The sequence below is a fragment of the Chiloscyllium plagiosum genome, unplaced genomic scaffold (assembly GCF_037043375.1).
Source record: "Chiloscyllium plagiosum isolate Xiang-an unplaced genomic scaffold, Cpla_swu_hap1 HiC_scaffold_3, whole genome shotgun sequence".
NCBI lineage: Eukaryota > Metazoa > Chordata > Chondrichthyes > Orectolobiformes > Hemiscylliidae > Chiloscyllium > Chiloscyllium plagiosum.
The window spans coordinates 138264790-138292405 of NW_028270141.1; the positions used below are offsets into that span (position 1 = coordinate 138264790).

The following is a 27616-nucleotide window of genomic DNA, read 5'->3' on the forward strand; positions in this document are numbered from 1 at the left end:
ATTTTCTCCATGCTCCTTAGCTGTGCTGGGAATTGTGCCTTGGTCATCTGGTAATCCAAAAGGTGATGCTTTTTGCCCCGGAGAAACATATCTCCACTGTTCCCAGAACGTCGATCCAACTGCCCAGCAGGCAAATTGACACAAGAGAAATGAAACTTGGTTCAAAATGCGCACTGAGGTGGGGTATGCACTAATGTGATTTGCAATCCGTTCCGTAAGGGTTTGAGTTACTAAGGGCTATGGTGACGAAGTGGTTATCAACAACATACATTTGACTTAGGAGCAACAATCATCTAGATTTTGCATCAACTATTGATTTAAGGGTGTTGCCTCCTTGCACTGATATTTGTGTTACTCAAAAAGTGCCTTGTAAGACAAAACAAATTACTCTTAAGTTTCAGTGTGATAAAAAATTAATACAATCTGTCAGATTTTATCTTTCACAGCGTAATAGTTGAATGCTGTAATCTTGCATCGAGCCAGGGGAAAGTAAAATGAAAAGCAGGTGAGTAAATAGCTCAGAAATGTTCAGTACGATTACTCCCCTCCTCTTTGGCCACAGTCTCATTACACAGGCAACACTGGCACTGTGACGCACACTTTGGTGAAAAATGATTAATTATATGTGACACGCCTTCAATTCGGCTCAAACATATCAATCCAGGACTCAACTTCAGATGGTCATTTAAGTGAGACTGTGCTGGTACTAGCCAGACAACCTTTTTGCCAACTCAGTTAGGGCTATAGGTGCCACCATGTCAGCTCCAGCAATTTCATCTAGTCCCATCCCATCTGGGGGAAAGGTCTGCATATCATTTCCAGAGATCCTGATGTTAGGTGAATTTGTGAGTAATGTACTATTTTATAATTTCACTGTTTAAGATGTACTTTTTAACCTTGTGCTCAAATCTGCGATGGGTCTTTTGAAAATATCTGACGTTCCTCTTTGGCTATGGAGAACATGCAAATAGGGAACTGGAATACAGAGATTACAAACAAAGAGTTAGCTAAAGGGAGAGGCTCAAGAGAAAAGAAAGAAATGGGGAGAGGGAGGGGGACAGACATATACAACTATAGAGCAGACAGACTAAGGAGGTTAAAATCGGAAACCAAAAGAGAAAATGCTGGAAAATCTCAGCAGGTCTGGCAACATCTGTAAGGAGAGAAAAGAACTGACGTTTTGAGTCTAACTGACCCTTTGTCAAAGCTCCTTTAGTCAGTTAGACTCTAAACGTCAGCTCTTTTCTCTCCTTACAGCTGCTGCCAGACCGGCTGAGATTTTCCAGCATTTTCTCTATTGGTTTCAGATTCCAGCATCCGCAGTAATTTGCTTTTATCCGGATTAAAATTGGAAATGTGTGGATTTTTTCCATATGCTTTAGTGTGTACACAGCGTCTGGGATGTCTCCGCTGGGGATTTAAGCTACAATTTGGTACAGCCTGGTTTTAGAGCAGGACGCTATCTTGATAAAGGAGTTGAACTGTTTGAGGCTAGGCACGGTTGCTGAGAGGATTGCTGGTGATGTAATAAATTGCCTGATAGTTCTAATTTTGTTGTGGCATTTTGTCAACTGGTGCTTCAAGTAATGTCCTTGACTAACAGTACTTACTGGATCAAGCATGTTGATGTCGAGGAGATTCAGCACTAACTTCAAAGCAGTTTCAATGATCATTTGCTGCTTTGGAAAGGACCTTTGAAATATTCTGGGAAATTACTTCATATGACTTCACTATCACTTCAACAACATGCATTTTGGAATTTCTCTGAGAACCTCACCTAAAGGTCCCACCATTAACTGATGTTACTCAACAGCTTCTAAGTGTCACTGGAGGAAAAGTGAGTGCTTGGCCATAGGTACCTTGCCAGTTATCCCTTGGTTTGGATGAGGAATTGGAGGAGGGTATGCTGTTGCTGTTGCAGGGAGGATCAGGAGGGACAGGTTGCTGAAGTGAGCTTCTCCCTTCCTATGGTGTGCTATCCCTTTCCCTCTGCAGTCCTCTCACTGTAACCTCCAATGTTGCATTCCAGATCCTGTGAACACTCTCCCTCAGTGCCTGAGCTGTCCTGAAACACATTCTGGTGCATACCACCCCTTCACTTCCCTGACCGTCCAAGGACCACCTATCTCAGATGAGGCAGAGCCCATAGTTTGTGTACTGGTCATAGTGACCAGCTCAAAGGACATCAAACTGGAGTGAGAGTAAATCACTGTCACCAAGGGACTGCTTAAAAATAGAACAGAGGGCAGGGAGACTGCATGCACTGCTCCATGAGTATAATTTCTGAGCTGAAATGCTCAACCAGTCGTCACTGAACTAGTTTCTCTAGATAAGTTCAACTAGTGGCGATCGGACAGAGCCTAACTTGTGTGATAAAGCCAGAGGTATGTTATTAGCACAGCACACCGTAGAACCATTCACCAATATAACCAGCAAGGAGAATGCCGCAGAGAAATCGAAAAGGAAGGAAGGTGACAGAAATAAAGGGAGGCAGCGATAATTATGTAAAAGAGAAAGGGACGAAGGGAAAGGGAAAAAGAGGGGCAGAATAAATCACTTGGAGAGGCAAAAGGAAGGATGGAGGATAGGTGAGCAAGAGCATGCAAAGAAAATGGAGGGAAATAAAAAAGAAAAATAAATGCAGAGAGAATGGAAACAATAATTCTTTTGATGTAAGATTGGTTGAAAATTGAAATTATTCTTTGTCGTGAAGGAAAGGAAATTGCTCTTTTTCTGGTCTTAGTGTTTGCTGAAATGGGTCGTAGATCAATCCCAGTTTTTCAGGTTGCAAATGAATGTGTTGCAGTTGCTGCCTGACCACCCAGGTATTTTAAATTAATCTTATTTACAAAGGGCGTTGGTTAGCTCAGTTGATGGGATGGTTGTTTTGCATTGCAGAGTGATACCAACAGCATGGATTCAATTCCTACACCTGCCTGAGGTTACCAAGAAGGATTTACCTTCTTAAACTCAGGTTAAACCCAGGGCTTTGGCAATCTTACATTTCACTTGCTACAAGTCTGCAATGGAATTCTCAAACTTTATTATTTGCCTCTAACAAAAAATGTCATCTCACTATAGGAGTAACTTGGCAAAATTTCTAGTTGCAAATGAGCAGATTGGCAAGATACTGAGAAAAAAATTGGTTAGAGACAAGAAGATGCAAAACCTGCGAGCACTCCATTCCCTCACCTCCATCCAGGGCCCCACCAGTTCTTCCAGGTGAGACAGAGGTTCACCTGCCTCTAATCCAACCTGGTTTACTGCATCAGGTGCTCCCGATGTGGTCTTCTCTACATCGGGGAGATCGAACGCAAACTTAGGGAATGGTTCACCGAGCATCACAGCCAGGCCTGCAGGGGCTGACCAAACCTCCCAGTCACCGCCCATTTCAATTGCTCCAACCACTCCCTTTCTGACATGACCATCCTTGGCCTCCTCCATTGCCACAACAAACCACAGCACAAATTGAAGGAACAACACCTCATCTTCCGCCTGGGCAGCCTATGGCCTGAAGGACTCTACTTTGAGGTCTCCAATTTAAAATAACCTCCCTTCCCTTCCCCCAACTCCCTTCCCAGCCCCTCCCCCTCCCTTCCACTCCTCCCAGCCACCAACCGGATTCATTCTTCCCATTGGCTAGCCAGGTCATCACCTCTACCTGTCTTCACCTATCTCCACTTTACCACCCTGCTCCTGCCACCCCCTTTATCTGCAATTCCCCCCACACCCACCCCCAGGCCTGAAGAAAGGTTACACCCAAAATGTGGATTCTCCACCTCCTGATGCTGCCTGGCTAGCCAGCCTCCTGCCTATCTACTAAGGTACTGAGAACAGGGCAGTTACTTCCCTGTCAGGTAAATGAAGTGCAGAAAACTAAGAGAAAAGCAGTTAAGAAGTATTACTATGGCTCTAAAGTGTTTAAAGTCTGAAGTTTCCATTTCGCAGTATCCTTCAGGTATTAGAATATATGTTTTCTCTTTATCGCATACTCAGAGCTGGCCATAGCTCTCCACCCTGTTACTGCGGTAATATAAAGAGTTATGGAACATAGAACATAGAAAAGTACAGCACAGAACAGGCCCTTCAGCCCACAATGTTGTGCCAAGGATTAATCTTAACGTAAAATAAAATAACCTCAATTCACTGCGCACCCCTCAATTCACTGCTGTTCATGTGCATATCCAGCAGTCGCTTAAATGTCCCTGTATCTATAAATGTAAATATTGGGGGTGGCATGGTGGTGCCTCAAAGTGCCAGGGACCTGGGTTCAGTTCCAACCTCAGGTGACTGCCTTATGTGGAACTTGCATGTCCTTCTCATGTTTGTGTGGGTTTCTGCCAGGTGCTCTGGTTTCCTCCAAAAATATGCAGGTTAGGTGGATTGGCTATGCTAAATATGGGGATAGAGTTGGGTCTGCATCTATTCAGAGAGTCCATAGGCTGAATGGCCTCTTTCCACATTGTATGGATTTAATGTTCCTTTAAAAAAGGAAGCTCTGACTGCTTGGGGTGCAAAGCCATTTTAATATGGGCAGCACGGTGGCACAGTGGTTAGCACTGCTGCCTCACAGCGCCAGAGACCCAGGTTCACTGCCTGCCTCAGGGGACTATCTGTGTGGAGTTTGCACATTCTCCCTGTGTCTGCGTGGGTTTCCTCCGGGTGCTCCGGTTTCCTCCCACAGTCCAAAAATGTGCAGGTTAGGTGAATTGGCCATGCTAAATTGCCCGTAGTGTTAGGTAAGGGGTAAATGTAGGGGTCTGGGTGGGTTGCGGGTCGGTGTGGACTTGTTGGGCTGAAGGGCCTGTTTCCCCACTGTAAGTAATCTAAATCTAATCTGTAAAGTGATAGCCACAGTTATGCATCACTTGATGCATGCGACGCCTAATGAGTGCCTGATTGGATACTATCCATTTCACTCCATTAATCAGACAAACACAGAACCAAATTGACACTGAATGCACATTAGTAAGTCACAATCTGACAGTGATCAAAGCACGAAAAGTGTTTCAAAATAAGGAGACCCTGGTAACGGTAAAGAGTAAAGATAACTGAATGATTTGATCTGGATGATCTTAAGTTTGACCTTGTTCTCAGCTAGGCTCACTGGCCTCACCCAATTTGATGGCGACGAAGCTTACATTTTGCCTTTGTAATCTTAAGCTGGGGAGTGGAAAATTAATCAGAATTCCTGTGCCTGATCTCCAGCTGCTCCTCCTTGTTGGAAATGTGTGTGTGGACAGTGTGAATGAATTCTACACTTGAATAACTTACCAGTTCTTGTTATTGAGTGTCAGATTTGAATATCAGATCATTTTAACTGTGCTGTGTAGAACCCTGGGGCAATAGGAATTGATGAGGCCAGGAAAAGAAGAGGAGTGCAAATTAGGAAAGGGGGTAAATGCATCACAATGCACCTCCTAAAAGTGGCTAAATGAATGAAAAAATTATGCTTCGGATTTACCTTTGGGCCATTTACAGAACCCTTGGTCATGCAAGCTGGCCTCAAGCCAATATACTTGCAATAAAAGAACAAATATGCTTATGCAAACAGTATAACAACTTCACTGGAAGATTATTTTAATAATCATGCTCACTGTTTCACAAGCCACTATAAAAATATCTGAAATCACAATTAGAGACCAAATTGCTTGACTGACTGCTATTCATGACAATAGTAATTCACTCCAGTTTTGTCATTAACAAAAAGATAACTATTTAACTAACTGTAACCTAACTGTAACAACTGGCAGAGAAAGGAAAAGATTTGTAATCTATACAACTTCAATGCAAACTAAACTTTACCTCTTCAAAAACCCCAAATACATCCACACACCTTCAAGATTAAGATAGACAATAGACAGACAGCTTGACAGAGGTACAGTATTACTGGTTTCAAAAATATACAGGGTGAACAAAATTCTAAGTAATAGAAGTCCGTTTCATGAGGGTGAGTTGAATCATCTCTCTCAGTTTCTTTGGATTTCAACAATTGCTGACATGTAGTTACTTGTAAAGCAATGATTATCCCTCACTTTCATGGTTGATCCATGGGACCTAGGTCTTTTCTTGTTAGAATTCTTTTAAGTTGTTGTAGTTTTCCAGTATTTTCATTCACACGATGAAAGAGAGAGAGAGACAGAAATTACAGCTTTGTAACCGATTGCAACTCAACCAATGAGAGGGCTGTCATCAGGCAGAATTTCCTGAACTCAATAATTCTTGGTGCCACTCTGTCCTAATGTATCCTGTTGATGCTTTGAAAACCAACTTTGCCTTGGGCACCCATAAAAATCCACCACTTCATTCTTCCAAGATACAAGATTCTATTGGCATTTCATTTCTACAGCTATTCACATCAGTTTATAGACCCAAAAAGGCGGAAAATATCTTTTACCATAAATCTAGCTTGAAATACAACAATGTTACAGAAAGGAACAGGCTTTTTGTCCAATTCATCTATGCTGTGCATGAGCCGACAGTTTTCATTGAAACCTTTTCCCTATCTACTTATTGAATTGATCTGTCAATATTTTCTCTTATGTTCAGCACTAACAGAGGAAATGTGTTCAGCAACCTTGCTACTCTCTAAGCAACGTAGTTCCCTTGCCCTTTATTCCATACCTCTAAGTTTTAAGGGAGAATTTAACCCTTTCAACCCAGGGGAATACTCAGTGTTGAAATACGCGGGATAATTCAACTGAATTTAAGATAGAAGTTGATGTCCAATTTCTGTTTAAAACTGAGATGAGGCTGAGACTCTGGTTAAAAGTGAAGAAATGAAACCAAATAATGTTGGAAATTGCTGTGAAAGGTTGATGAGGAATGCATTAGGCACCATCCAATATGTTGATGACACATGGGCTTGGGCGCAAGGACAACTTTGAAGGAGTAAGACCTGACTTTGAGGTCTCCCTCACAGTTTGAGTAACAATGTACGTTATACTAATTTATACTTGTATCGCATTGGTGTCATGCAATAAACTACATCTTGTTTCAGACCAGAGTCTCTCCTTGTTACAAATGGGGTTCCTCTACCACATTAGACCTGCAGGCACCGCAGATTCCTAATGGGAAAGAGGGTGGCAGTAACAAAGCTATCAGATGGATCTTATGCCATGATGAGCAATGGTGAGAAGCCATCTTAGAGCAGAAATACTCAGCTGGCCATGCAGCACTGAGAGAGACAGAGTCAACATTTCAGGTTGAGATGACCTTCCATCAGTCATTATTAGTTCTGACGAGAAGTCATCTCAGTCTAAAGCATGAATTCTATCTCCCATAAGCTATAGGGAGAGGTTGAATAGGCTAGGGCTGTTTTTCCTGGAACATCGGAGTCTGAGGGGTGACCTTATAAAGTCATGAGGGGCATGGATAGGATAAATAGACAAAGTCTTTTCCTTGGGTTGGGGGAGTCCAGAACTTGAGGGCATCGGTTTAGGGCGAGAGGGTAAAGATGCAAAAGAGACCTAATAGGCAACTTTTTCATGCAGAGGGTGGTACGTGTATGGAATGAGCTGCCAGAGGAAGTGGTGGAGGCCGGTACAATTGCAAGATTTAAAAGGCATCTGAACGGATATATGAATAGGAAGGGTTTGGAGGGATATGGGCCAGATGCTGGCAAATGGGATTAGATTGGGTTGGGATAGCTGGTCAGCATGGACGGGTTGGACCGAAAGGTCTGTTTCCATGCTGTACATCTCTATGACTCTATGACTCTTGACAGATGCTGCCACGACCTGAGGGAATATTTCCAGTGGTTTGTTTGCTGCCATTTCAGATTTCCAGCATCTGTGGTGTTTTCCTTTCGTTGTAGATGAAGAACTGTTTGTAGCTAAAGCAGAGGTCATTTTCATCTTAAACACTGAAGCTGACTTAGTGGTGAACAAAGGTCAGAACTCTATGCCTGTCTGCAGGTAAGATATTGAGAACTGAGGTTGAGTCCAAAATTGTGATAAGGATAAAGATTTTGCCCAGTGACTTCAAACTTAATCCAAGTTACTGTAAGGAGGGAAAAAGTAGATTTAAAAAAATCCAGACTAGGATGTTGCAGAGTTGGCTGTGTATCTGGAGAGCAGTGTGTGGGGGTTAGTGGACGGTATGACGATCTTGAGAGAACATATTGTTACCATCAATTCCTGGGTAAGGTTGAACATTCCAGATGGGATAACACAAGGTTCCAAGCTCCCAAATGAGGACAATGAACTGGCTCCCCTTCTTCAGCTGGTCACTATAAAGGCCATTTAAAAAGAGATTTCATGCCATGTGGATGCTTTTCTCCCAGAACAAATGAGTGAATGTTTTAATAGGTGGCAATGTAGCCAGGCTTTCTTGAGCTAATGAAACAGTGAGTTTATTAATTACTAAACCTAAGATGAAGTAATAACACAAAGCACAGACTAGAAATGAGAATTCCATAAAAAGATGGAAGTCAAATAGGGCATGTCGATCAGTCTGTGAGTTCCACAAAAAGATGATAGAGTATTGTGTCTGCTATGTTGAGTGATACTGACTGCACTGATGTTGGCAGTTTTGATTTTGAGATTCTTGGTGGTGTAGGCCTGCTGAATGTCTTTAGTCCTGTTTCCTTTCCTGGCATGCAACACTTAGAGTGAGAGATTACTTTTCCTTTCTACCCGTAGTGCAAGGCTGTTTAATGGTTGATCTCAATCTTTGACCTTCCCAGTGTGCTAGTGCACAAACTAACACATCAGACCACTTACACACCCAGACTAAATGTGTTTATGTTTTAACAATGTAACCAGGCTTTCCCGCGTTAAAGAGTGAGTTCATTAATTATGAAATATGGAACTAAATAATGCTTGCAGTTAGTTTTCAACCTCTGTCTTGTTCAATGCTACAGTAAATGTCTTTTAACTCATGTCCATGATATAGAATACAAGGCACAAGAAATGTTTACCTGCTAAGGGAAATTAATTACATTGTCTTGCACCTCTGCCTTTTGAACTTTCTCTCTCTCTCTTTGAAGTTTCCTTGGTATGAACAAGGTGTGAAATTCCAGTCACTTACTTGCTTAGAAGGTGCAGACCCATGCCTCTCTTGCAATATTTGTTTATTAAAAAAAAAGGTCTTGTCCAAAAATTCAATATGTCCAGAAGTAAGTTGAGGTTCTGATTTGTTGTCATGGCAATACCTTTAATGGATAACTCTGTTCTGATCTCTGGCGCAACTCTATTGGGTAGAATGTATGAAACAGGTCAGGGAGCTATTCATAAAGACAGTGGACTCTTGTTTAAAAATCCAGACACATTAGGTAAGACCACTCTGGCAGTTACAATGCTGTTGGTGAGGTGGATTGCAAGTTCTAGACACACAGATACAGAAGAATGGGGAGACCAGTATCTGGACGGTTTGCTCCAGAACCTGGTCATGCTTGAGGGAAGACCATGTTCACAATGGAGTTGTTGTAAGTGAATGCACAGAGTGAATGGAACCTCATAGAAAACAAGGACCTTGAGAAATTGGTGCTATCCCAGATGTACAATGCACTTGTTAAGAATAAAGACTGTCAGAAGGATAGGCAAAATGTTGACCATGTAACCTTGGTGCAGAAGGGTGTCTGAAGGAGGGAGGAACTCAAGGAGGGGAATAATAACATTGATTGTTGTAGGAGAATCAGTACTGAGATAACATCATTTGTAAAGCAGCTTGGGAGTCCCACATAAGATATTGCCTACATGATGTGGCTGGAACTGGCATTGGAAAGAGAACAGGACTGTCTGGCTGTTGAGACCCAGGTTGGAATGGCCTCCAGAGGTGGAAATCCCATTTGCATTATACCAGGAGCTAAATTAAAGAACAGCACCACAAGGATTGAATATCCATATCGTTAACAAAGTCACATGTGATTTACCAAAGGGATAAGCAGATCATGGAGATGAATGCGTGGCTGGTGTGGGAAAGGCGGTGCTGGGAGAGGTAGTGGTGCAGCGGTAATGTTCACAGACCTGAAGTCCAGAACCTCAGGCTATAGTTCCAGTGACATGGCAAATGGTGAAGTATGAAATCGATAAAACCTGGAATTAATAGCTAGCCTAATAGCAACCACTGTTGAGCATTGTAAAAATCTATCCAGCTCACTAATGTCCTCAGGGAAGGAAATCTGCCATATGACTCCTGACCCACAGCAATGTGATTGACTTTTACCTGCCCTCTGAAATGGCCTGGCAATCCCCTCAATTCACCCCAATGAGGGATAGGATAATTATTGCAGTCTCAGCCAGCGATACCCAAATCCCATGAATAGGTAAAACAGGAGCTTTCATTTCATGGGCCAACAGTATCAGCATTAGGACAAGAAATAGCTCTACCATTCGAGTAGATTCTGCCTGAACTGGACTACCTCCAGGCTCCTGGTAGAAAACATAAATACTGCCATAAAAACTTTAAATGAGTAAGGGAGGTGGGAGCTCAGTAGGAGAAGGCAGTATATACACAAAACGAAAGGGAGTAGAGTTACCACCAGAAATGGTAAGGTGAGGGAACAGCTTTAGCAATTAAGGATGAAATCACCTCAGTGATTATGCAAGATGTAATGAGAGGTTAGGAAGCAGGGGAAGCCTTGTGGTAGAATTAAGAAATAAACAGCGAGAGTTATTCATGTGTCACCTGATATCAACCATGGAGCAATAAATCCTGTACCTGCAGAGAAAGGCAGATTTAGGTTTTTAATCGGGAAGGGGTTCAAGGGTTACAGGTCAAAGGCAAGAAAGTGGAGTTAAGGGTGATCAAGTCAGCCATGATGTCATTTAACAGCAGAGCAGATTCAATGGGCTGAATGGTCTCTTTCTGCACCCATGCCTTATAGATATGGAACACTTGTAGTAATGACAGAGAAAGGAGGTCAAAGTCCTTTTATGAGGCAGGAAGGCATTTAACTGGATCAGAAGGTTCAGGGTTGGGACCCCATCACATTCCTGCCTTAGTCCTGATTAAATCCATTCAGTTAATGCACTTGTGCTGGTCTTATCCCACTGTATTGATATTCAATCAGTGGCAGGCAGGCCAATTCTTCTTGAGGGTTGTTGGAGCTGCACTCATCTCGGCAAGTGGAGAGTATTTCAGCACACTCCTGACTTGTGCCTTGTAAGATGTTGCACAGACTTTGGGGAGACAAGGGATGAGTTACTCACCACAGAGTTTCCCACCTCTGACCTACTGTAGCTGCATTACTTGTATGGGTGCTTTAGTGTTACATCTGGACAACAGCAACCTCTAGAATTATGATTACAGAGAATTCAGTGATGGTAATGTCATTGAATGTCAAAGGATATTGGTTAGATTCTCTCTTGCTGGAGATGGTCATCTGCTGCTAATGTCTTGCATAAAGGAACTTTGTCTAGGACTTGTTACAATCACTGGATATGTCAAAGCATTTGCCAAAGTAATCATATACTTGTTACACAGCTGTAATGTAGAAAACATGGCAGCCAAAATGCAAACTCTCAGCAAAAACAATTTGATACCAACCAGATTGTTTGCTTTTGTGATATTGATTACAGCATGAATATTGATGCAGGCTTCAGGGATAACTCCAGTGATCTTCTTTGAAAAAGTGTCAAGTGATCTGCTCCATCAGTTGGGGCAATGAATCTATGGAGCCTTGGTTTAAATTCTTATCTGAAAGATGGTGCCTCTGATGGTACTGTTTCCCCTCAGTATTCCTCGGAACTGCACAGGAATGTCAGTTTTCTGACTTTTGTACTCAAATGGAATGGGAATTGAAAACACAACATTGTTCTATTCACAAAAACCAGGACAAGCCCAATCAGACTAATTTTTGCCACATTGATTAACTGTCAGTCATCAGCCATGTGATAGAAAGGGCCATTGACAGAGCTATCAAATGGGAGAAAGTGAGGACTGCAGATGCTGGAGTACCAGAGTTGAAAAATGTTGTGCTGGAAAAACACAGCAGGCCAGGCAGCATCCGAGGAGCAGGAGAATCGACGTTTCGGGCATAAGCCCTTCTTTAGGAATTCAGGCATTCCTGAAGAAGGGCTTATGCCCGAAACATCGATTCTCATGCTCCTCGGATGCTGCCTGGCCTGCTGTGTTTTTCCAGCACCACATTTTTCAACTCAAGAGCTATCAAATGGCCCTAACTCACTAACCATCTATTCACCGGTATTCAGTCTGGGCTCTGCCATAGTGACTTGGCTCCTGATCTCATAAAAGCTAGCTCCAATATGGATAAAACAACTGAATTACAGAGAGGATGAGAAAGTGACTGCTCTTGGAGTCTGGACACTATTTGCCCAAGTGTTAAAAGAATCCCATATAAAACTGGAGCCAATAGGAATTGGGGGGGCAAAGCTTTCCACCGGCTGGACTCACACCTAACACAAATGAAGATGGCTGTAGCATTAGAGTCTAATCTCCTGAATCCCAGGGCATCACTGTGCAGGAGTTCCCCAAGGTTGTATCCATCATCAATCATCTTCATAAGATCAGGAATGGGGATTTTCACTGATAATTACATAGCTGCAGGGTCATCTACAATACCTCTAATACTTAAGAAGTTAATACCCATGTGTAACATGTCCTGCATGAACATTTAGGTTTGGGGTGAAAGATAGCAAGTACTATTCACACCAGACAATACCCAACTCCAACAGGAAAGTATTAATCATCTCCCCTTGACAGTCAATAGCATAACCATTGCTGAATCAAACATGGGAACAGAACCACTCCCATGTTCCCCTGCCTCACCATCCTGACTTGGATATAGATGGCCGCTCCTTCATTGTCACTGGATCAAAACCCTCCCGCAGCCCACTTTGGGTGTACCAACGCCAGATGGGCTACTACTAGAAGATGGCTCACCTTCTAGGAATGAAGGATTGTGGTCATTTAGTGCCTTGAATGTGCTCTGCTATTCAGTGAGATTATGGCTGACCTGGTTGTGGTGTTAACCTAATTTTTCCGTTTACTTTCCATTGCCTTTGACTCGCTTGTCCATGTCATTTTCCGAAATGACACTGATTACAGGCCATGTTCAACCTTTCTTCCTAAAACAAGTCCTTTAGTGCAGGAATGAGTTGATTGAACCTTCTCTGAACTTTTTCTAATACACTCATATCTTTATTTCAAATCAGGAGACCAAAGTGGGTCAGAACTGCAGATGCGGCCTCACCGAGGGTGTATACAGCTGCGTAAATCTTCTCGACTTTTGCCTTCCTTATTTTAAAGACTAGCATTCCATCTACATTCTTAGCCAGCGACAATCCCATCTCATGAAGACATAGATTCCCCACAATCTACTTGTCTCCCCGCACATGATGAAGTTCCCATCATCATGTTTTAAGTTGCTCATATACAGTATCACAAAATGTGGTTTCCAAAAGGAATTTTATCTAATTTGCTTTTTTTTAAAAAAATGTGCTTACAGGATATGAGCTATAAGGAGAGGTTGAATAGGCTAGAGCTATTGGAGCATCGGAGGCTGAGCGGTGAACTTATAGAGGTTTATAAAATCATGAGGGGCATGGATAGGATAAATAGACAAAGTCTTTTCCTTGGGGTCGGGGAGTCCAGAACTAGAGGGCATAGGTTTAGGGTGAGAGGTGAAAGATATAAAAGAGATCTAAAGGGCAACTTTTTCACGGAGAGGGTGATACATGTGTGGAATGAACTGCCAGAGGAAGTGGTGGAGGCTGGTACAATTGCAACATTTAAGAGGCTTTTGGATGGGTATATGAATAGGAAGGGTTTGGAGGGATATGGGCCGGGTGCTGGCAGGTGGGACTAGATTGGGTTGGGATATCTGGTCGGCATGGACGAGTTGGACCGAAGGGTCTGTTTCCGTGCTGTACATCTCTATGACTCTACGAGTCTATGGACTGATTGAAAGCGAATTGATTTCAACATGTCCCTGGGGAGTCTAAACCAATGCTTACTACTCAATCGCAAAACTAATGTCTTGTTGATTTGTTTTGGACTTAGATCTTTCAATGCAGATCTTGACAAGGTGAATCCTGGACCATTGCAGTTACAGGTGGTGATGGATGCTGCTACATGGCTGTGTTAATATTCCAGGACCTCTTAGCTACCCGAAAGTGGCTTGCAAGGCAATATCAAATTATGAATAAATCAGATAGCTTGGTACCAGAATAATGATTAGGACAAACCAATTAGATCTAGCAGTGATGCATTATTTGTGTTTTGTCTTTTAGGTTTTTGGTGGCCTGGTTTGGATCCTTGTGGCTTCTGCTCGAGTTGAATTTGCGGCTGATCAAGGCTGGGTGATGTTTGTTTCAGTTTTCTGCTTCGTGATCACTACATTGCTGCTCATCCTCTACACAGCTGGAGTTCAGAACAGTTCATCTGCTTGGATGGCAGTGGTATGTCTCTTTCTATGACCTTCCCACCGAGGTGTTACATTTTGGAAAGGCAAATCAGGGCAGGATTTGTACTGTAAATGATAGGGCCCTGGGTAGTGTTGCTGAACATCGAGACATTGGAATGAAGTTGCATAATTCCTTGAGAGTGGAGTTGCAGGTAGACAGTGAAGCAGTCATTTGGTATGCTTGCCTTTATTGGCCCGCGTATTGAGTATAGGAGTTGGGAGGTCATGTAGCAGGACAATGGGTATGCCACTTTTAGAATATTACATTCAATTCTGGTCTCCTTGCTGTAAGAATAATGTTGTTAAACTTGAAAGGGTTCAGAAAGGATTTACAAGATTGTTCCCAGGGATTAGACGGTTTGAGCTTTAGAGAGAGGCTGAATAGATTGGAGTGTTTTTTCCCTGAGGGGTGATCTTATGGAGATTAATAAAATCATGAGGGGCATGAATAGGCTGAATAGCCAAGGGCTTTTCCCCAGGTAAGGGACTCCAGAGTCAGATGGCATAGGTTTAGGGTGAGAGGGGAAAGATATAAAAGAGACAGGTGTTGGGGGGGGTGGGGGGCAGCCTTTTTCACACAGAGGGTAGTGCGTGTATGGAATGAGCTGCCAGAGGAAGTGGTGGAGGTTGGCACAATTGCAACATTTAAAAGGCATCTGGATGGGTACATGAATAGAAAGGATTTAGAGGGATATGGGCCTAATGGGACCAGCTAGATTTAGTATGTGTGGTCCGCATGATCAAGTTGGACCGCAGAGTCTGTTTGTGTGCTGTATGACTCTGTGACTATGACTCTATAACACCTCCCAATGCAAAGATCTGCGACATTATCTAATTTCAGCAATTTTCTGTGATATAGTCCTTTAATAGAGCCATAGAGTCATAGAGATGTACAGCACGGAAAGTCCCTTCAGTCCAACTCATCCATGCTGACCAGATATCCCAACCCAATCTAGTCCCACCTGCCAGCACCTGGCCCATATCCCTCCAAGCCCTTCCTATTCATATACCCATCCACTTCCTCTGGCAGCTCATTCCATACACGTACCACCCTCTGCGTGAAAACGTTGCCCCTTAGGTCTCTTTCATATCTTTCCCCTCTCACCCTAAACCTATGCTCTCTAGTTCTGGACTCCCCGACCCCAGGGAAAAGACTTGGTCTATTTATCCTATCCATGTTCTTCACAGTTTTATAAATATCTATAAGATCACCCCTCAGCCTCCGACGCTCCAGGGAAAACATGTAGATCTTTTCTGAACCCTTTCAAGTTTCACAACATCTTTCCGATAGGAAGGAGACCAGAATTGCACACAATATTCCAACAGTGGCCTAACCAATGTCCTGTACAGCCGCAACATGACCTCCCAACTCCTGTACTCAATACTCTGACCAATAAAGGAAAGCATACCAAACGCCTTCTTCACTATCCTATCTACCTGCAACTCCACTTTCAAGGAGCTATGAACCTGCACTCCAAGGTCTCTTTGTTCAGCAACACCCCCTAGGACCTTACCATTAAGTGTATAAGTCCTACTAAGATTTGCTTTCCCAAAATGCAGCACCTCGCATTTATCCGAATTAAACTCCATCTGCCACTTCTCAGCCCATTGGCCCATCTGGTCAAGATCCTGTTGTAATCTGAGGTAACCTTCTTCACTGTCTACTACACCTCCAATTTTGGTGTCATCTGCAAACTTACTAACTGTACCTCTTATGCTCGCATCCAAATCATTTATGTAAATGATGAAAAGTAGTGGTCCCAGCACCGATCCTTGTGGCACTCCACTGGTCACAGGCCTCCACAGGAGTTGATTACTCCAACTAAGACATGCGAAACTTAAAGCTCAAGTTAATAAAGTGAAATGCCACACTGAAAGGCATATTTTAGTCCAGCAGAATAAACAAAGATCACTCCTGTTGCGGACTCTATGTCAACCCTCAGAATGCGCTTTGGTGATGACACTGAACGGAAACAAATAGGAAGTTTTCAACAAGAATAAGTGGGAACATTGAGTGGTCCATTTCAAAGGCCCCTCCTGCCCCGGGCCTGCTGTAAGCTGAATTTCCCTCCAATCCATTATTAACAAACTCATAGGATGAGACCTTACCAGGGTCTGAGTGGGGCAGCCTATGGCAACACGACCGGTACATTTGGGTGAGAAAGTTGGTGAGTTCCACTTGAATGTTTAAATCATCACGTTGCATCTTGGCTCAAGTTGTATGGTGCCATTGTCGCTGGACAGCGGTGAGCTCCCAATTGAAGCTCGTTATTTCTTGTTAAACAACTTGTTTACAGTCCAGTTCACCGTGTGCTGTGATCTTACCACACTGGCTGGTGGGAAAACTCAATGTGGGAGCCAGAGGGAGTTCTTGGCGAGTTCAACTCCCCACCTGCTCCAAAAGACCTCCATGTTAGATACCAGGTGCCAACCTCTCGGGCATGTTCCATGGGCACCAGGCACATGTACCCCACATCCACAGATACTGGCATTAAACATACGCCATCCTCTAACAGCCCTGCATACCTACCTTGCAGCCACTGCAGGACACTTCTGCATGTCAATGCTACATCTTGGGCTGCTCCAGAAACTTTCGTTATAATGCTACAGCTAGAAGACTGTGTGCTCAGGTAGACATACCCAGCTGGGGTCTGAACCAGCTGCATCTCCAGGGTCTCACTCACTCTCATAGCACACATTAACTCTGAGCCTACCTGGATGCTCACAACGCCCCCTGCCTTGCATTATCTTGCTTTTCTGTGTGTTGTCCTCTCAGTCAGATTGACCAAACGCTCTGTCGTCTCAACAGCGCTGGGCGGCACGGTGGTTAGCACTGCTGCCTCACAGCGCCAGAGACCCGGGTTCAATTCCCACCTCAGGCGACTGACTGTGTGGAGTTTGCACGTTCTCCCTGTGTCAGCGTGGGTTTCCTCCGGGTGCTTCGGTTTCCTCCCACAGTCCAAAGATGTGCAGGTCAGGTGAATTGGCCACGCTAAATTGCCCATAGTGTTAGGTAAGGGGTAAATGTAGGGGTCTGGGTGGGTTGCGCTTCGGCTGGGCGGTATGGACTTTTTGGGCCGAAGGGCCTGTTTCCACACTGTAATGTAATGTAATGTAAAAATGAGTGGCCATTGGTGGGACTACAAGCAGCGCTGGAGTCAGGATGGATGTAAATGCTGGGTAGCAACAAGATGGGGGCCCTGTCAGGGGAGAGGGGTCTCTGGGTTGTGATGGTGTGGCCAGACAAGGAGGGATTGCCAGCGGAGCAGGAAACACCTTATCTGGAAAGGTGGGGTCAGTGGTCCCCACCCCCACCTTCCTGCCCAGGACCTCAGTGGGGCAATCCGTTTTGTGCCCAGCCATTGAGCCTCACTGGAGCACAGTGTAAGAGATCATAGACTGAAAGGACTGCCTGGGAGCAAGGTGGAGAATTCGAACGTCAAGCAAACAGAAGGTCTGGATTAGACATGCAACCTGAACGGAAACTGAGAAAGATCGCAGAAACCTATGGAGCAGAGTAACCATCCATGGTATACAAAAGAAAAGCCAGCATCCAAGTTCAAGAGGTAATAGGGAAGGCAAATGGAATTGTTGGCCTTTATTTCAAGGGGAATGGAGTATAAGTGTAAGGAGGTTTTGCTTTTAACTATTTTGCTGGTGTTAGTCAGACCAGCACAAGAATACTCTGAACAGTTTAGGGCCCCTTATCTAAGGAAAAATACAGTTGCATTCAAGAGGGTCTAGAAAAGGTTGATGAGGCTGATACCAGGTATGGAGGGATTGTCCTATGAGCATATGTTGAGTAGATTGGACTTGTACTTGTTAAAATTTTGAAGAACGAGAGGTGACATTATTGAAACACGCAAGATTCTTAGAAAGCTGGATAGAGTAGATGCGGAAATGTTGTTTCCCTTGTGAGAAAGTCGAGGACGAGAGGGCATAAACTCAGAATAGAGAGTCCCATATTTAAGACTGATGAGGAGTAATTTCTTCTCTCAGAGAGTCGTCAATCTGTGGAATTCTTTACCACAGAGAGCTGTCGAGGCTGGGTCATTAAGTGAGCTCAAGGCTGAGATAGACAGATTTTTAATCAACAATGGAATCGGGGGGGTTATGGCGGAAAGGCAGGAAAGTGGGGATGAGGATTATCAGATCAGCCGTGATCTCACTGAATGGTGGGGCAGACTCAATGGGCTGAATGGCCTATTTCAGCTCCTCTGTCTTATGGCCTTATTTGCGTGCATGAAGACAGAACAGGCAAAGAACCCACTGAAAATGATTGACTAATTCTAACCATGAATATTGTTAACTGAGCTGTGGTGCCAAAGGACAATGGATACGAGCTGCACTCCACCAAGAATCAGCTCCTCTCGGAGTACAGGGGACAAAGGTCGACGCATCCAAATATTATCACCAACATCAAACCCTTTACAAAATGCAACAATAGGGCAATTAGCATGTTCCGTCATTGTTTGCATCCTACAATTCTCTTCAGATGCATCACTATGAGCTACATCACCCTTCCTTCATTGTTGCTGGCTTGGAATCCTGGAACTCCCTTGCCTTCAGCACTGGGGGTAGACTGACATCATATAAACCAGAGCAGTTCACCACCACCATCTCCAAGTCAGCTAAAGATGGGCAGTGAAAGATGGTCGTACTAGCAACGCTCATGTCCCAACAAAGAATTTTTAAAAGTTTCTATTAATTGTGCAATTTATTTTATTCAATATTGTTATTTTCCTCCTACTTTCTGATCAGCTGCATGTAAACTTAATTGCAAAAAAGCTAAGACATTCTCTGTGTGTTTCTACGTAAGCCCTTTCGTCACTTGATCACAGAAGTTGACAGTATAGAAGGGGCCAGCAATTCTGACAATGCAGTTGACTGAAGTAGAATGGGACGATAGATTAGTAAATAGCACAGGAGAGAAGCTGTGGCCAACGTTTTAGAGGAGATAGTTCATGATGTTTAATGCAAGACATATTCCATACAGAAAGGCAAACTCTATAAGCAAGATACATCATCCTTGGCTAAATTAGGAGATGAAGCATGGTATTAATTGAAGGGAAAGATGTACGGTGCTGTAAACACTTGTGCTAGTCCAGAAAGGTTTCAGAACCTGAAAATGATGACTAAAGTAGAAGTTGGAGAATGGGAGAAAATAAAAAGAAACAGTAAAAAGCTTTGCAAGTATTTAAAATGAAGAGTAGTGAATATAGCATTGGTCCCTTAGAGGATGAGACTGGGGAGTTAGCATAGAACATAGAACATAGAACATAGAACATAGAACATAGAAGAATACAGCGCAGTACAGGCCCTTCGGCCCTCGATGTTGCGCCGATCCAAGCCCACCTAACCTACACTAGCCCACTATCCTCCATATGCCTATCCAATGCCCGCTTAAATGCCCATAATGAGGGAGAGTCCACCACTGCTACTGGCAGGGCATTCCATGAACTCACGACTCGCTGAGTAAAGAACCTACCCCTAACATCTGTCCTATACCTACCCCCCCTTAATTTAAAGCTATGCCCCCTTGTAATAGCTGAGAACTGGGAAACTAGGGTGGCACGGTGGCTCAGTGGTTAGCACTGCTGCCTCACAGCAGTGTGGAGTTTGCACCTTCTCCCCGTGTCTGTGTGGGTTTCATCTGGGTGCTCTGGTTTCCTCCCACAGTTGAAAGGTGTGCAGGTTAGGTGAATTGGCCATGCTAAATTGCGTGTAGTGTTAAGCGGAGGGGAATGGGTCTGGGTGGGTTGCTCTTCGGACGGTCGGTGTAGACTTGTTAGGCCGAAGGGCCAACTGTAGGTAATCTAATCTACAAAAATGCAATGTTGCTTGTTACTTTCATAAAGCAATTTATGAGACATGATTTGGAGCGGATGGAACTACCAGAGCAAGATAAAGAGGTAACTCGATCATGAAAATCATTGGAATGATCTTACTGGAACCTTGTTAGTCTTTCTCATTGAGCAGGCATTTTCCAACAGAACCTCTGGGAGAGCTGTTTGTAAGATGATTGTGTGTATTGATTGCTGATTCTATGCTTCCTGTTCTTTTCCAGGATGTCTTCTACCACTTCATCTCGGCCGTGTTTTATTTAAGTATCGCAGTTCTGGAAGCCAGTGACACGAGGTTCATTTTAGTAGCCAGGAATCAAAAGAATTTCAGAATCAACATTGCTGCCACAGTAAGTCACCGCGCATTGTCAGGTTGTTCTGGTATAACGTGCATTTCGTCGACACGGATTGGCTATAATATAATTGAATTGTGGATGATGTTTGGATAGTGTGAATTTTCTGCTGAACGGGTATAGTGATTTTCGATGGTGATCTCCTACGGCGTGATTTTCTATCACAGTGTTCCATGGCACAGCTTTCTATAGCATGAGTTGTAGAGGAACACCACTGTCGTGCTATAGCAGAATGACCTGTACCATCTTCCATGGGTGGAGAAGCTGTGATGTGCAATCGGTCGGCAGTACGCTAAACAAATAGACAAGATAAACTCAATTGCTTAAATAAGTATGTAATGTTATTCTTTCACAGGATGTGGGTGTTGTCACCTCATACAGCAATTATCACCCATCTCTAACTGCCCTGGACAAGGTGGTGATGAGCTGCCTCTTTGAACTACTGCTGATTATGTCTGAGTGTACTCTGCTGAGTACACTGCTGTGTGAATATGGTTTTCGGGCTTTGAAAGTGCAGTAGCAGTGAAATCATTCAGGACTGAGGAGGACTTGCAGGTTGTGGCTTTCCATTGTATGTACGGACCTTGTCCTTAGAGATTGAAGTGGTCATAGGTTTGGAGAGTGTTGTCTAAGGAGCTTTGATGAATTTCTGCAGTGTATCTTGTTAATGGTATGCACTGCTGCCACTGAGCGTCAGTGGTGGAAGAAGTGAATTTTTAAGGTGGTGAATGTTGTGCCAATTAAGCCGGCTGCTTTGTGGTGTAGCGAGTAGTTGTTAGACCTGTACTCATCCAGGCAAGTGGAGATAATTTCATGACATTCCTGACTTGTGCCTTGCAGCTGATGGACAGGCTGTTAGGGAGTCAGGAGGTGAGTTACTTCCTTGCTGTTGTAGCCACTGTATTTATATGGCTGGTCCAAACGGTAACCCATCCCCCACATAATGGTGATAATGGGGGATTCAGTCATAGTAATGTCTTTGTCTTCAAATGCAAGATGGTTAGATTTTCTCAAGTTTGAGATCTTCATTATCATTGTGTGGAGTGAAGTCAATTGACAGGTTTCAGCACAAACATGGCGATCAGCCAGATTTTACTGCATTTGGCCATGGAATACCTCAATATCTGAGGAGTTGCTGAACATTGCGCGATCATTGCTGAACATCCCCACTTCTGACCTTAAAATGAAGGAATGGTCATTGATGAAGCAGCTGAAGATAGTTGGGCCTAGGACACTGCCCTGAGGAACTCCTGCAGAGATGTCCTGGAGCTGAGATGACTGACCTCCAACAATCACCACCATCTTCCATTGTGAAAAGAATATCCCAAAGCAGCCAGTGGAGACTTTCTCCCTTAATTCCCATTGATTCCCAATTACCAGTGGTGCTGCAGGACCGAGTAATAACAAGCATCTTCCAATTTGTTTTAAAACTCAGATTTAAGTGATAAGTGTTTTAGGATATAAGTAGATGCACACTGAATAAGTCTGCATCCCATTCCTGTCTTCATTATTCTAAGTATTTGTATTGAATAGTTTACATCCATACTATTAACACCCTCTGTAGATTAGGGATATGGGAATTTTATTTGATCACTTTACACATTTACTTACTGTTGTTCAGTTATCCCCATATCCTTGCACATTATTTCTATCCAAAGTACCAGCCATGAACGAGCAGCTTGATGGATCGAATGGCCTAATTCTGCTCCTATGTCTTAGGGTCTTACAGTCCTATAACTAACTATCTGATGCCCTCGAGTGCCTCAGTTGAACCTGCCTCCAGCTTATTTTCAGGCGGTGCATGCCACTGCCCAATTCCTCACTTTGTGAAAAGGTTTTATTTTAGTGTCACATCACCCTTGCTTCTTTTGCAGATCATGTTAAATCTATGTGCTCTCCTTCTTGTTCTGTTTGCAAGTGGAAACAGTTTCTATCCACCTGCTGTATCCAGCCTGCTCACGGTTTTAGAAACCTCTATCAAATCTCCTCTCGGCTTTCTTCTCTCCAATGAGAAAAGTCCCTGCTTCTTCGATCTACCCTCAAGTCTGAGGTTTCTCATCCCTGGAACCATTCTTGTCAACTGTTTCCCCTCCATTTACATCTTGTGCATAACGTGGCTCCCACAGCTGTACACAATATTCCAGCAGAGGTTTTAAAAGTGTCTTATACAAGATCAATGTCACCATTTGAAGTTAAAACTACTTTCTTCCCATGCCTGTTCTGAGCATATTAACTGCTCCAGGAATATCGGGAAATTAGTGATCCCGTTGAGAAGGTCAGAATAGGGTACTGACCTCCTCCCTCTGACATTTACAAGCACATAGTACAGGGTCACTGGACAGTCATGATAAGAAGCTGGAAGCCTGGTTGAGATTTATCTCCTTTGGGGTGTAATTGTGGCTAGACTACCACCCTTAATATGTTCAGCTGACTGAGAGCAAGATCAGCCTGATCTCTGAGACTAAACTGTCCAGGGGGAAAACCTCTGAATCACTTGAGTACTTTATTGACTGGAATATTCTCAGGAAAGAAATTTTCTAAGTGCAGAATTGAATGCAACATCTAATTTCACCTCTACCATGGCACAAATATGTTTATTGTTTTGTTGGATGGCAAGATTAGTATCTATCATAGAATCAGTGCAGACAGAGTTCATTCGGCCCACCCAGTCTGCACCAGCCCGATAAAGCCCCATCCAATCCTCATAACCCCACATTGACCTGCACATCCCTGAACACTATGGGCAATTTAGCACGGCCAATCCACCAAACCTGCACTTCTTTGGACTGTGGGAAGAAACCGGAGCACACAGAGGAAACCCACGCAGACACGGGGAGAATGTGCAAACTTCATATAGACAGTCACCAAGGCTGGAATCGAACCCAGGACCCAGGTCCACTGTGAGGTAGCAGTGCTACCCACTGAGCCATGATGCTACCCATTCATTGGGCAGTCCCATTGCTCTTGAGAAAGTGACGGATGAGCTGCTGGATGCACCAGTACAGTTCTTGCAGTGTAGGTGCCCCAGATGTAGGGGCACCTACATAAGCGCTGGATGTACTTATATGTACAGGAATGGATCTCCAGAATTTTGACCCAGCGATGAAGAAAGAATGTCACTAGAAACCGGAATCATGATGGTATCTGACTCGGAGAGGATCTCCTGGGAGCTGATGTCCCGATGTGCCTGTTGCCGTTGGTTTTCTAGGCTGTAGTGTTTGCAGGTTTAGGAGGTGCTGCTGATGAACTCACGGTGAGTAGCAATTTTTAAATTCACTTGTAGCACATGGGCATAGCTGGCTGGGCCGGCATTTCTTGCCTGTCCTTAGCTGCCCTTGGGAAGGTAAAGTTGAGCAGCTTTTCTGAACTGCTGCAGTCCATGTGCTGGAGGTAGACTCACAAAGCATTTTGGGGAAGGAATTCCAGGCGTTTGACTCAGTGACAGTGCATCTTGTGACCCTGCATATATAATGTGCTGGTGTTGAAGGGGGTCAATGCCTAAGGTGGTGGATTGTGTGCTGAGCAAGCAGGCCTTTGTTCTGGATTGTCTTGAGTATGCTGTAGCTACTGCCACCAGACCACTGACAGCATTAAATGACATTCCAGACTGGAGCTAGGAAGGTTCGGGATGTGAGGAGATCAGGGGGCTGTGTCTAGTTTCCAACAACATACACACACACACACACATACACAGACACACAAACACACACACACACATGCACACTCACACACAGACAGACAGACACACACGCACTCACACACACACATGCACACTCACACACAGACACACACAAGCACGTACACACACCCTCACACAGACACACACATGCACACAGACACACATGCACACTCACACGCAGACAGACAGACACACACGCACTCACACACACACACACATGCACACTCACACACAAGCACGCACACACACCCTCACACAGACACACACATGCACACACACACAGACACACACACATGCACACAGACACACATGCACACTCACACACAGACACACACATACACAGACACACACATACAGACAGACACACACACACAGAGACCCACACACCCTCACACACACACGCACGCACACACAAACAAGTGCACACGCACACATACACACACAGACATGCACGCACGTGCACACACACACACACACACATACACTCACAGAGCTGGATGAGTCAGGCTTTAAGAACTGCTATGTGTTGGTTGTGGATTCACCTACACTTGTCTAGAACATGTTGTTTCTGCTCTTTAGCATGTACACAGTCCTCTGTTGGAGCTTCATCAAGCTGGCAACCCGTTTTTAGGTTTAGTTGGTGCTGTTCCTGGCCATACTGTCCTACTGGACCTCTCTGAATGAACCAGGTGTTGGTCCTCTTGCTTTAAAGGTACTGGTAGATGTGGGTCATGAGGTAAAAAGTTGAGACAATCTAGTTTTGCAGCTCCTGCAGGCTCACAGTCCCTCATGGGCCTTTCGCTTTGAGCTGCTGGATCTAACCCATCACTGTGAAGATGGGACCATGTTTTCACCCACACTGTGCAGCGGATAGTCCAACTAACATCACTGTGGCACAATAATTCTACGACTGGTAGACTGATGAAGATAAAGTCAAATAATATTTTCCCTTGTGTTGGTTTTCTCATGAGCTGCTGCGAGTCCAGTCTGACAGGAATGTCTCTAGTTCTTGGCTAGTTTGGTCAGTGGCAGTGGAGTGGTGTCACTTAGTGATGTACATTGATATCCACCAGATATATCTTTGACTACATGGTGCTCAACGTGGAGGAGCACTGGTTCACTGCCAAGGGATGTAGTGAGTGACAATCAGCAAGGTCTGGGAGACCTCACAGTCGATGTTGACGCCTCCCTGGGTTCCTTCCCTTTAGGTGTATATCAGTTTGCCACTGCTGGGCCAGCTCTACAGTGGGACAGAACATACCCAGGACTGGTCTGTGACTTGAACTGATAGGAATGATTCTGTCAGGCTACTGCTTGATGAGCCTATGGGTCCAATTTTGCCACAAGTGCCTAGAAGTTGTGGAGGAGCACTTTGCAGGGTTAAGTCGGCTGTATGTGCATATTTCATTTCTGCATTTTAAATTGATTTCATGTGATATTCTAAGTTTACTTTTTCATTGTGGTTTGATAAAAGCCAAAAGGTAGAGTTTAAAATAATCCATTTCTTTAATTGTTACTACTATTGATCCAAACTCTTCTCATGTTCCAGATTAATTCAATTAACTGAAAGTAAGCTTTCCAATTGCCAGGAGACAGATCATTAGTCCAGGCCCTTGGATGTTGTCTGGGAGTATAACCAGAGCTGAAAATGTGTTGCTGGAAAAGTGCAGCAGGTCAGGCAGCATCCAAGGAGCAGGAGAATCGACGTTTCGGGCATGAGCCCTTCTTCAGGAATGACTTCTTCGGGCATTCCTGAAGAAGGGCTCATGCCCGAAATGTCGATTCTCCTGCTCCTTGGATGCTGCCTGACCTGCTGCGCTTTTCCAGCAACACATTTTCAGCTCTGATCTCCAGCATCTGCAGACTTTCTCCTGGGAGCATAACTCTGCTATCACGACCTGTATTGGGTAAAACCTTTTAGTGAAGTTATTATCTTCCAACCAAACATTCATGTATTTTCCTGTTTCAGGTCTTTGCATTTGTGGCCACCTTACTGTATACGATACATGGGATATTGTCAATACTGAGATGGAAGTCTTCCTCATGAACATCAGAAAACAAGCAGAAAATGTCAACACTTTTACCAGAGGATCTTTGTCCCTTCTTGAACTTGCTGATTGCTCTTTCTTTAGCACTGTTTCGCAAAACTGATTTATAACCAGGCAAAGTGAAAAATCGCACAACATCAGCTTATAGTCCAGGGGGTTTATTTGGAAGCACTAGCTTTCGGAGCGCTGCTCCTTCATCAGGTGGTTGTCAGGTTGTAGCGCTCCGAAAGCTAGTGCTTCCAAATAAACCTCCTGGACTATAATCTGCTGTTGTGTGATTTTTAACTTTGGACACCCCGGTCCAACACCGGCATCTCCAAATCATATAACCAGGCAGGTACGCAATGGAACTAATGAGAAACGGAATGTATTTAATATTTAAGGATTGAGAAGATCAAAAGTTCCATATCATGTTGGAAATCTGGAGCTCTGGCTAAGTCAATCTCAAAACTGCTGTTCTTTGGTTTTTATTGGGGTAGGGTAATTTAAAACTGTCAAAAACCATTGGGTTGACGGATTTAAGATGCAGATACAGGTTGTCAATGATCTAACTGAAGGTGGAGGAGCTGAGATTCTGTTCATATATTTCATATCCCACGGTCAGCTTGTGTTTTGTTAATGCTACACTTGCTGAGACAGGTCCTTCCAAGCAGCTTTCAAGCCAGTTAAAGGCTCTGGTAAATTTTTTGGATGAACTTCTCTTGCGTTTAGAATTCCTGATGAATGGACGACCTTGTAACTTTCGCAACTCCAAGGTGTTTTAGTCAAGAAACTTTAGGGTGGAAATTTTGTGGATTTCGTGACCAGGGTAAAGAAAATGTGGTAGATGAGATCCCAAGTCCAGAAAGGAGCCTGTCTGATTTTTTGCGTACTGGTTTGAATGGATGACCAATCAGTGATGCCACATGATTTCCATGAAATTCTGCTCCATGATTAGTCGAGGAAACCCTCATGTAATTCATCCAGAATAGTCTTTGTATCTGAGCGTCACACCCAGACAGAAAAGTCTACTCACATATTTTGAATCTTTACTGTTACAGAGTAGTAACAAGCTTATTGTACTAATTCTGATTTTCTATAACATGACAATGATCATTTTCAAATTTGTTTATTAATTCATAAGTTCTTTATAGTTCTTCTTCACATTTGCTACACTATTATAATTCGGTGCTTTTTGCATTTTGCTTGGATAATTAGAAGACTCATAATGAATATTCTTCAAAGCCTTGCTGATATGTGTGTGTATAAAGCAATTTTAATTTTGGTTTCTATTGCTTGTTTAATAGGAAAATAATAAAATGCATTAAAATGTGATGCCAAACCTA

General features: G+C 43.7%; 1 protein-coding gene across 1 annotated transcript; it reads left to right on the plus strand.

The window, feature by feature from the left end:
- Positions 1-672: 672 nt before the first annotated feature.
- Positions 673-27616, plus strand: LOC122548679 (myelin and lymphocyte protein-like). Its single transcript, XM_043687507.2, has 4 exons — positions 673-845; positions 14196-14363; positions 20436-20561; positions 26213-27616. Exons 1-4 carry the CDS (start codon positions 756-758, stop codon positions 26288-26290), a joined length of 462 nt encoding a protein of 153 aa, XP_043543442.1. The 5' UTR covers positions 673-755; the 3' UTR covers positions 26291-27616.